Below are 12,047 nucleotides of genomic sequence, written 5' to 3'. Positions count from 1 at the left end.
GATCACCTGCTTTTAGAATTGACTTCCCCCTACCCCACCAAACAGTTTGGCGGTATCATTTTACATCTATGTATTTCAGAAATACTGGTGGGAACTACCTAATGGAACCAGAGGTTTAGCAGCATTATGAATCCCTTATGGATTCATATTTCTCTAGGAGGTAGTTTTGTAATAACAGCAACCACTTCTTTAAAGATTGTGTAACAAGCATATCTCTAATTGCTGGAAAAAAAAAAAAAGTAGCAAAAATTTCTAGTCCTGGCTTTAGAGCTGCTAATCTTACAGCCCTGGGAGGAATTGGATTTAAGGTCTTTATTTGCAGATAATAGTTATCATCTCTTCCTAAGACACTGGTATTTTTCCTCCTGTCTGATAATCATAATTATGTAACTGGTCTCCTTTTTCACTGTGTCTGCCAGGAAACTCAGAGCTAGATTATTATAGTACTGTAGAAGACCCTATTTGGGTCTTTAGTTATATTTTTCCCTGGTCTTGATTCTTTATTTCTATTTTTATTTTGCTATTATTTTTTATTATATATTCTCTTTTTAGCTACCTCACATCCTTTGTGGAAACAGAACAGAAATAAATAAAAATAATATCCATTATGACTATCTAAGATTTTCCTACCCACAAACATTTCAAATTCATATTCTCAGCCTGTTCCTTCCCACCTGAGGAAAAGACTAGGTATTTTTGGCTTATTCTCCGTGAAGATCGAGTTGCCCCGTGACGTTCTATAGCAGCTGGCTTGTTGAATTCGGCAGGTACTTATTCTACCTTTGGAGTCTGGCTTATTGGATACTGGTTGACTACCAAAAGGGCTAAGTCTAAGCTGCTGCTCTGACCTCTTGGATTAGTATAGCCTGTGTTAGAGCTTAGGAACCTGGGTGAGAAAAAAGTACTTTCCTGATATTTCAGAGACAGCTATAACCATTCTTAAAGATGTGGCTTTGTGGAAATTGGTAGAATGCTACCATTTTTAAAGTCTGAAGTAGTAGAAAGAACATGAACTTTAGAGTTAGGAAGACCTGCTTTTGAATGTATTTACTAGCATGTGAAACCTTGAGCAAGTTACCTCCTGAATCTCAGTTTCCTCATCTGCTAAATGGGAATGTTACTGCTAGTGTATAGGATCTCTATAATGATTAAATATGTTTTTACATATACCACATGGCACAGAGTAAGTAGTCAGTGTTTGGTACCTTTTACTTATTGACCCCAACTCCCACTTCATTCTCTTTTACTTGGGAAGACTCAAGTAAAGGAGAAGAATTTGCCTTCCTTTGAATATACTTTTAGTAAATCTCTTGAATTTCCTGGCTGTGGTGGCCAAAACTTCCTGGTTCATTGACCAGGATTACTAATGCCAAATATATGTGTTCTTTCCCAGCTATCTCTTAAATCCCTACACGGTCTTGTCTTGTGTTGCCAAGTCTACCTGCGCGATCAACAACACCCTCGTTGCTTTCTTCATTTTGGCTACAATAAAAGGTAAGGCCCTGAAGGAAGAGCATGAAGCTCAGTGCCTGATTTGTGCAGTTTTGTAATGCATGTTGCAGCTTTTTGTTTTAAACACTGCAACCTTTAACATTTTTAAAGGTTATATAAGTGATATAGGATTATTATAGAAAAATTAGAAAATTTAAATAAGAGAAAAAAAAGTAATTAAAACACCCTGAAATTCTACCACTCAGAGAGTCACTGTTAATGTAGTGTAAAAAAAAGTTCTAAAAGGCTTATAATGAGAATAGTAGTCCTCTGCTTCTCTCTGCCCATCCCCAGTTCGAGTTCTTTGAAATCATTACTTTCTGGCTTTTGGTGGTATTTACTTGCGTATTTTTAAGTATGATCTTGTATTGTTATTTTATAGATTATGAATTTTAGACTATGATTTTTCCTACTTCTTTGCCCCATTATCCTAAAGGACTTATAGTTTTGATTCAATCAGTTTTTATTGAAACCTGTATTTTATGACTATATATGTATTATTCATTGCTGGGCAAAGTAGAAACTATGATTACTTTTCCTTATGGTACGTACATAATCTTTTAATTTTATTTTTAATAATTGCCTTTGTTTGTTGATTTGTTCAGTTTTTTGTACCAATCACTATTTTTTCCCCAAATTCTCTACGACATCTGTCAGTGCTTAACAGTGATTTTTCCAAATGCTTAAACACATCAAATAGTCTGTCAGTTCCATTATTTTTCTGAAGACCTCTCTCACACATATTCCATCCTGCCCCAATCTGTCCCAGTTGTTCTCTGTTCCGGTGCAAAACCATCAGACTGGGACTTTATAATTCTCCTATGCTGCATCCCTTCTTCCCTGTATTCCTTCTCTTCTTTATTGATTTTCTTCTCTTTTGCTGAAGTACTTTCTCTGGTAGCTTTCTAAGAAAGGCTGTTGAGATACGTATTTTGAGTCATTGCATGTTTGAAAAATATCTTTGTTCTACTCCAATACCAAATTAATAGTCTGGCTGGGTATAGAATTTTATACTGAAAATTTTTTCCTTCAGAATTTTGAAGGCATTGCTTCACTGTCTTCTAGCATCCTGGTTGCTATTGAGCAGTTTGATGTTGTTAAATGTAACCTGATTTTTCTTCTGAAGGCCTTCAGAAACTTCTTTTTGTCTTCATGTTTTGAAATTTCATGATTCTATGCCTTGGTATGGGTCTTTTTTACTTCATTATGTTGTGTATTTCATAGACCCTTTCAATCTGGAGACAGATGCCCTTTAGTATCAGAAAGTATTCTTATACTGTTTTTCAAATTCTCTCCTCTTTGTTTTCTCTGTCCTCTTGTTTTGAACTTCTCTTGAATGTTGGACTTTGTTTTTTTTTTTAATAATTTATTTTTTGCCGTTGAGACTATACACAGCAAAAAATACACAAGTCAAGTTTCTACATTTACAATTTAGGGACATTGATTACATTCTTTGAGTTGTGCAACCATTCTTACTCTCCGTTTCCCATTAACATAAACTTACTGCCCTCTAAGGTTCTTGTCTAATCTTTTGAATAGCTTTTGTCAGTTTGATTCCATATAGATAGATCTTAAAAGAGCATAATGCTCAAGGCAGACATTCTTTACTAGTTAAGCTAAACTATTGTTTGGTTTTAAGACTTTAGGGGATATTTTTGGCTTAAAGTTTAAAGATTATCTCAGGACAGTAGTTTCAGGGGGTCATCCAGGCTCCATGGTTCCAGAAATTCTGGAGTCTATGAGAATTTGAAATTCTGTTCTGTATTTTCTCCCTTTTGATCAGGATTCTTCTATAGAATCTTTGATCAAAATATTCAGTAATGGTAGCCAAACACCATCCAGTTCTTCTTGATCCAGTTCTTCTAGGCTCGTGGCAAAGGAGGCAGTTGTTCTTGGAGATTAGCCACACATTCCATTTCTTCTATTCCTGACTCTCCTTCTTCCTCTGTTGCTCTAGGCAAATAGAGACCAATTGTTGTGCTTTTAAGACCTGGGGCACTATGCAAGGAAGTAAAAAAAAAAAAAAAAAAAGGAGGTAGAAAAGAAGCACTAAACACGTTATTAGGCCAGTGAACTGGGATGTTTCCTGAAACCATGACCCTAAATCTCCAAACCAATGAACCAAATCTCATGAGGTGTTTGGTTGTACATAAGCAGCCTCAGCAGCTGCTTTTCTTTTTTTGTCCTTGTTGTAAATATATCACACAACTTTTGCCAATTTGTACTTTCTTGATTGCTCTAATTTTCTTTTTTTTTCTATTGATTTTTCCATCTTTTTGACTTATTTTTTCTGTGATACTTCTTTGTATTTATCTACCAACTCTTCTATTGAATTTTTTATTTGTTATATTTTTTTAGTTCTTTCTTGGTCTCTGGTTATTTCTTTGAAGCATCCTATTCTTATTGTGGAAACACTGATGGTGTAGTGGTTAAGAACTACGGCTGCTAGCAAAAAGGTCTGTAGTTTGAATCCACCAGGCACTCCTTGGAAACCCTATGGGGCAGTTCTACTGTGTACTGCAGGGTCGCTATGAGTTGCAATCAGCTTGATGGCAACGGGTTTGGTTTTTTAATTCTTATTTTATTGCCATAGTATCCTTTTGTATCTCTCTGATTATATTTTTTGAGTTTCTGTCTGTTCCAGGCATAGTCTCCCTGTCCTCTTGATCCTTTTGTTGTTGTTGTTGTTTTCTGTTTATTTTCGACTAATTTTGGAAGATTTTCTCTTATGTGTGGTAATCCTTGGCTGTCTATATTTAAGAATTAAACACTAACATGTTGATTGGAGATCCTGTGTGTGGGCAGGGCTTGTTGATTGATCATCCTTTCTGTAGGGAGACCTGGCATTGGGCCGACTTTTTTTTTGTTGGAGGTACCCCTGTGTAATCTAACACTTGTCTAGATTCCTGAGGGGTAAGAATCAGGATCAGCACGAAGCTGGTTCCTGTGAGGTGGACATCAGACATACCTCCATTCTTCAACTTGTTTGCCATTTCTGACACCAGCTGTTCCCCCCATGACACTCTGTTGGGTTTGATAATTCATTGCATTGATCACATGGAACTCGTAGACCACATTTAAAATTAAGTGGTTTATTAAGGATGTAACAGGCTACAATTCTGGATCAGGATCAACTTTGAAATGACAGGCTACAACTTGGGATCAGGATCAAGAAGCATGTAGGCAAGGCTCAGAAAGCTCCCCCTAAGGCAGAGAGTACATCCTTCACTTCTTTGGTACAGGACAGCTCTCTCAGCTCCTCTCTGACATGCAAGCAGGCAGGCCCTTCTCTTGGCCATGCATGGCCGCTCTTGGCTGTGTATGCACCCTCTTGGCTGTGTAGACTTCCTTTCAGCTGTACATGCCACCTGTCATCCATGCAGGCCTTTCTGCCTTCAGGTCTCCCCACCATCAGCTTCTCCACTACTAACTGGCCCAGCTCTAAGCATGTGTGGCAGCTTGCTCAGCTTTCTTAGCTGCTTTCCTAGGAGCAACTTTTTACTATCAACGCCAGCTCTGCTGCAGGGCCCATTCCAGGCCTGTCATCACTGACTGCTGCAGACCCCCTTCTGGGCCTCTTGCTGTCTCCAGTGTTAGAACTCTTTTTAGGAGGTTCTTCACCTCCTCTTTCTCTAGTTCTTCTCTCTTCTTGCCTCTAACAAAACCTCTGTGTGTTGGCTGCTTATATAAGCAGACTCCTTATTAATTTCAAGGCATGGCCCTCCCAGCAGGACCATGATCTAACCAATCCCCTTGGTGGATGGCAAGTCACTCAATTTGTGTAGTAAGCAGACCAGTCCCTGCAAAGTGCATAGAATAGACCAGTCACAGGGCAGACTGAAGCCCAGGGCTAGACAAAAAGTATCAAGCCTCAAGTTATTTACAGCTTACCCAGGAAATGTTAATCAACCTGGACAAAAGTAACACACCCTCTGGGGTAGAAAACAGCTTGGGAGACCCTCCCACCCCTCAGTTGCTCCTTCAGAGAACTAAGGCAAAGATAACTTCTCAGGGTTTAGGGGGAAAAATGTACCAAGGTATATTTCCAAAGAACCATACCTTAAATGTCATCATCCATAGGTTTTACTTTCTTCTGAAATTATTCGGTTTTTCCAGAGAGGAATTCTCCACTTTTCTATGGGGGTGGCAGAGTTGTGGTTGGGGTGAGATGGGGTTGTATATGACTGGCTGCTGGAGTTCTGAGAGCAGAAACAGGAACATATGCTGATTTCACTGTGTAGAATTCCATGTAATCTCATTGCCTTTTAGCCCATAACTCTCCTCAGCCTATCACAGTACTTAGTATCCTCGAGACCTGTGCCTTTTTTTAGTTAATTCTCTCTGCAACTGGCCTGTGGTCTCTTGGGGGTGAAATAGTAAGTCAGGGGGCCGGGATGTGTAGGGATAATCACCTGACTACAAATAGACAGGATGATATTTAGGGTTCTGACTGGTCGGTATACAAACTTTCCACTTGATTTTCATCTCTGTATGTCACCTCCATCTTCTAAAGTACCTGATGCCTTTCGGTGCTGAATTTCGCAAAAGTTTTGTGGGGTGAATTGGCTTGATTTTTATTGGAATTACTCTGTGCAGGCCATTGAGCTGTAATTTCTTTCACTTTGCTCAGTCATTTATCTGTCTTCCATCTATTTTATATGTTTTCTACTATTAAAATTTATTTTGCCATTACCTCTTCTCCTGTTCTTTATAGTTTAATACAGTTTTATTCCTTTATTGTCATTTTAGTACAGTTTTTAGAAGGAGAGATGATAAACACGTGATCAATCTACCATTTTAAAAAATATATTTTACTGTGTTTTTGGTGAAAGTTTACACAACAAATTAGGTTCCCATTTAACAGTTTCTACACAAATTTTTCAGTGACATTGGTTACCTTTTTCACAGTGTGTCAAAGTTATTTCCGTTCTGGTTGTCCTGTTTCCAGTAATCTAGTTTCCTGCCCCCTTACTTTCTCATCTTTGCTTTACAGTAATTGTTGACCATTTGTTCTCATATAGATGATTTTTTAAAGAAGTGTGGTACTCAGGGGTGATAATTATTTTATTCGCCAGTCTCTCATTTGGCTAAAATGTGACCTCAGGTAGTAGTTTCAGTTCAAGGTTTAAAGAGCGTCTGAGGGTGACAGTCTCAGGGAGTCCTAGTCTCAACTGGTCCTTGAAGAATTTGAGCTCTGTTCCACGTTTTTCTCCCATCCTATCATCCAGCTCTTCTGGTCTCAGGGTAGATGAGGTTGTGGTTTATGTAAGCTGTTAGTCCTGTGAACTAGTTTCTTTTCTCAGTCTTTGATTTCCTTCTTTCTTTTGCTCCAGCCAAGTAGAGACCAATAATTGTGTCTTAGATGGCTGCTCGCAAGCTTTTAAGACACCAAACACTACTCACCAAACTAGGATGTAGAACATAAACTTCACGAACTATATTATGCCAGTTAGCCAACTTGTCCCGCAAGACTATGGTCCTAAGTCTTCAAACTCGGAAATGTAGTCCTGTGAGCTGTTTGGTTTTGTCTAAGAATTATCCGTAACTGTAGCCCCCCCAACATGTCTTTTATTGTATGTATGCATATATATATGTGGCAGTCTGCTTCCATAAAGATTTATAATCTTGGAAACCCTACTATAGGGTCATTATGAATTGGAATCCACTCAATGGCAGTGGGTTTCTAAAACATGCATACACACAAACGCGTATATACACACTTATACATGACGTATGCATGTATATGCATCCATACATACCTGCACATTTTTTTCATTGTTGTTGCAAAATTATGTATGTCATATCATTTACCAAAAACATCCTTTTTTCTTGTGTGCTTCTTAGTGACATCATTTACCTTGATGAGCTGTGTGTATTTCACCCACATTCAGTGTTACTCTCCCATCACCAAAAATAACAAGTGCCGCTATCTAGAGAGTGATCCCCTCCCCACCCTAGTAACCACCAGGGAACATTGGTTTCTGTATGTATACCTATTCTTATCTTTTGATAAAAGCGAGATTATATATTTTTCCTTTTTTGATGGACGTATTTCACTCAGCACAGCGTCCTCCAGATTCATCCACATTACAAGATGTTTCGAGCACTCATCATTATTCTTTATGGCTATGTAGTATTCCTCAATCTACCATTTTTAACTGGAAGTCCCTCCATTAGCATTTGAGGTATATATTTTTAGATTTTTCCTCTGCTTTTCTTCTAGGCTTTAAAATATATCAGTTAGCTATTGCTACAAAAATATTATTTAATAAACCACTCTAAAACTTAGTGACTTAAAACAATAATTAGCATTTATTTAGCTTATATGTGTGTGAGTTAGCTGGGGGTCAGCAGCTCTAGGTTGGACTTGGCTAGGCAGTTTGTTGATCTCAGTGAGACTCATTCACACATCTTTGACTGGCTGGGGTTGGCTGATATAGGCTAGGCTCTGTTCTACATGTGCGTCATCCTCTTCCTGGACCAGGGGCCTAACTTAGGCATGTTCTCTCATGATGATAGCTGTCATGGGTTGAATCGTAGCCCCCCAAAATATGTGTCAACTTGGTTAGGCCATAATTCCCAGTATTGTGTGGTTGCCCTCCATTTTTTGATTGTAATTTTATGCTAAAGAGGATTAAGAGTGGGATTGTAACACCCTTACTGAGGTCACATCTCTAATCCAATGTAAATGGATTTTCCCTGGGGTGTGGCCTGCACCACCTTTTCTCTTACAAGAGATGAAAGGGAAGCGAGCAGAAAAGGGGGGACCTCATACCACCAAGAAAGAAGCACTGGGAGCAGGCTGTGTCCTTCAGACCCGAGGTTCCTGTGTGGAGAAGCTCCTAGTCCAGGGGAAAATTGATGAGGACTTTCCTCCAGAGCCAGCAGAGAGATAGCCTTCCTCTGGAGCTGAAGCCCTGAATTTGGACTTCTAGACTGTGAGGAAATAAATTTCTTCTTATTAAAGCCACACACTTGTGGTATTTCTGTTACAGCAGCACTAGATGACTAAGACAGTGGCAGATGTACAATAGTGAGCACATAAACTCAGACATTTGCTGTTTAAGTTCCTGATTGCATCATATGTGCTAACATTCCATTGATAGAAATATAACAGATAGCTGAGCCCAGGGGTGGAGATTTGTATCCTGTCCATGATGACAGGACGCTGCAAAGTTGTATGGTAAATAAGGATCTGGACACAGGGAGGGGTGGAGAATTGGGGCCAGTAATGTATTCTACCACATGTATCAATATGTGGCCGGTTAGCCGGGCCGGTGGTTAGAGTGTGGTATTACTAATATAAAGGTCGTGGGTTCGATCCCTGTATGAACCAAGAAATGGTGATAAATATATAGTCTCATTTTTAATGACTACATACTACTTCTTTGTATGGATGGATGTATAGAAATTCTTTAACCAACCTTTCCCATTAAACATTTAGGTGATTTTCCAGTTTTCAGCTATTATAAATAATATGACAGTTCACTTTCTAATGTACAATGGTATCTGCACCCATGTTCAATTATTTTCTCACAGTAACTTCTTAGAAGTAGAATTATTGTGTCATGGGGCATGTACGTTTCTTTAGGATTTCTGAACTTTGTTGCTAAATTGCCTTCCAAGAGAAGTTGTATCAGTTTATACTCCCATAAGAAGTATATGAGAGTCCTTATTTCCCTACATTGTTGTTGAATACTTTGTATGCTTGGGAAATAAAAGAATCGGAAGTTGTACACAGAACCTTATACTTACAATTTACTTACCTTTTCTAGGGTGGCACATAGGAGTGACTTAGGTCTTCATAAGATATTGTTTCTCTTGAAGTGATTGTAGGTGGTCTTTCTCAAGGCCTGATAGTTTAACTCATTATTAAATTACTTAAAGTGACTTAGATATTTCACAGCCTGTTTTGACTTATTTTGAAGAGTGTAGCCATTTTGGTCAGAAACAACTCTGAAATAGTGAGGAATCTTTGCTGCCTGGGAATACTCACTGCCTCAGTCCCTGTTTCCAGAATGTCAGGCTCAGGTTGGCTGTTATTTACCAAGGTGCTTGGGGTTCCTTAACATAAGGAATATTTGCTACAGCCTGGCAGTAGGGACTGAGTATTGGCTTTAGAAATGTCACCTATAAAATAGCCAAGTACGAAGAGGTAGAGACTGATGATATGCCCTCTGAAGGTACGTGAGATTGGACTCTGACACAAAATATAAAGCATACCATTTAAAAAACATCTTCCATTGACCCTTGAAGTCAATGGAAAGGTTTACTTTTGGGGAAGAAACATGTAAATATATGTATTTTTTTGTACCCACATTGAAATTCTTTTTGTTATATCATTCCAGATTTCTATCTAATGAATTGACAAGTTTTTTTGTAATGTTACGCAGAATATTTTGTTTTATTTTTATCACTTTGTTCATAGGAATCATGTTTGGCATTGGTCACATGAATGTTATTTTCGTCAAGTTTTATTTTAGTTTTTATAAATTTTAGAAGTAATACAGGCACTTGGTAAGGAGAAGAGAAATTCAACATATAAAAAGAGCTCTGTCCCATCTTCACATCCATTCCTTATGTGTATTTGTCCTGATGTCCCAGCCTGTTTAATATGCTGTAGTCAGAGTAGCCCGTTTCCTTTTGCTGGACGTTTGTTTCCCATTGTTTGGTACTATAAATAGAAACCATCACAAACAGCGTTTCTAATCTGTTAAAATATTTGAAGAATGCACTTTTACCTAGGCTCTCCTTGAGTTTGGTTAGTAATCCCTACTAACAGTATATGCAGTACAGTTAGTTCAGTTGCAAAGTTTGTAAGCCATATTTCCACATTTCACATTTGTACCACATAATTAAATATTTAATAAAGCTAATGAAGTAATCACTATTTATTTAAAAAAAGAAAAAAGTTGGGAGAATTCACAAGAGAGGTAATATAAATGACTACAAAATGTGAAAAAATATTCAACTGAATAGGTAATTAATGAAGAAAAGCAAATTGAAATGACAAGTACCATTTTTTTGCTTTTCAAATTGGCAAAGATTTTAGAAGATAATTTTCGGTGCTGGCAAAGGTGCTAGGAAACAGGCACTCTCCAACGTGGCAGGTTGGCTTATAAATTGGTACAACCCACTTGGGAAGCAGTTTGGCAGTAGTCTTAAAGTGTTTGTACCCCTGACTCTACTTTTGAGAACCGATCCTAAAGTAATGCAGGAATACAGTGCTTTATGGCATGAAGTCATTAATTGTAGGATTATTTAAAATGACTGGAAAATATTTAAAATTAGAGAGAGGAAGATTAAGTAAAATATGATTTGCTCAAGTGGTAGAATATTCAGCACATAGTGTTTAAAAAAATTGTAAATGATGTGACAATACATTTATGGTTTATTTAGAGCAGAATACAATATATTTTAGTAAAATATGATCTTAACTCTGTTAAAACAAAAATAAAAGAGATAGAAAATAGATATCCTAGAAGAATAATACTTGTCTCTGTATAGCGAGTTCATGGGTGATGTGATACTTCCTTTTCATGTGTTTTTTTTCCCCCAAACTTTGTTCCATGAGCACATAATAAAAAATAAATTATCTTGATTGATAAGAAGAAACAGTGGAAATGAACTTGAGAACTCTCCCCAGACTTCTGTGGAGCTGCTGCTGCACAGAAGGGAGTGGTCTCATTTCCCTGCCCGTTTGACTCCTACTTGCTCTCCCTTGGCTTCCTTTGTGGCAGCCTGGGCTTGCCTGGGACACACTGAGACGCAGACCAGGACAAGGCCCAGGCCATTCTATTGTGATGTCTTTGTTGGAGTGTTGGCCAGGAGACATATGTCTGTGGGCAGGGTCGATGTTAGTTTAGTAGAGCAACTTGGTATTAACATCGAGGACTGCTGTCTTGGTCAAGGGCACAGTGCCTTTCAGTTAGTTCATTTCAAAACTCCATTTCTGTGAAGTAGTCTTCGTTAGACTTTAAGGAAAAGTAAGCAACAACAAATGTTAATAGGTTCTTCTGCTTATTCACACTGTTGCTGTTTGCCAGTAATGAGATGTTCCAGACTAGACATTCTTGAGCTTTGTTACCCGAGGCCCCTTCTAGTGCACACTCCTTATTCCACCGAAGGAGCAGTGTGACAGGACTTGCTTCCCAAGGAGACAGAAGGATGGGTACCCTCAGAAGCAGGCAAGAGTGATTAAGAGCTCACGTTCTGATAACAGATCTAGGGGCCAATTCCAGCTCCATTTCCTGGCTGCAGCACCTTGGACAAGTCCCTTAACTGTTCTGGACCTCAGTTTCCTTATTTATAACATGGGGATCGAAAGAGTCCCTACCTCATGGAGTGAATGTAAAGAATAAATGAGCTGGTGCATGCAGAGCATTTAGCATGCTGTGGTGTATATCATGTGCCCAATGAAGAGCGATGCTGGTGGTTATTCTTTCTTTTTTTTAAGTTGTACTTTAGGTGAAAGTGTACAGCTCAAGTTAGTTTCTCATGCAAAAATTTATACACACATTATTAGGTGACCCTAGTTGCTATCTCTATAATGTGAC

General features: G+C 38.3%; 1 protein-coding gene across 2 annotated transcripts in view; it reads left to right on the top strand.

Annotated features, from left to right (window-relative positions):
• PIGU (phosphatidylinositol glycan anchor biosynthesis class U) overlaps window positions 1-12,047 on the top strand; it is a 116,183-nt gene that overhangs the window by 57,486 nt on the left and 46,650 nt on the right. For both annotated transcript variants that reach the window (XM_023550163.2, XM_003411669.4), the window contains exon 6: window positions 1,394-1,494. In XM_023550163.2, coding sequence (XP_023405931.1) covers window positions 1,394-1,494 — 101 coding nt within the window. The remainder of the gene's footprint in view (window positions 1-1,393; window positions 1,495-12,047) is intronic.

Source organism: Loxodonta africana, chromosome 24, assembly GCF_030014295.1.
Source record: "Loxodonta africana isolate mLoxAfr1 chromosome 24, mLoxAfr1.hap2, whole genome shotgun sequence".
In the NCBI taxonomy this organism is placed as follows: Eukaryota; Metazoa; Chordata; class Mammalia; order Proboscidea; family Elephantidae; genus Loxodonta; species Loxodonta africana.
This window is presented reverse-complemented; position numbering and strand designations above follow the sequence as displayed.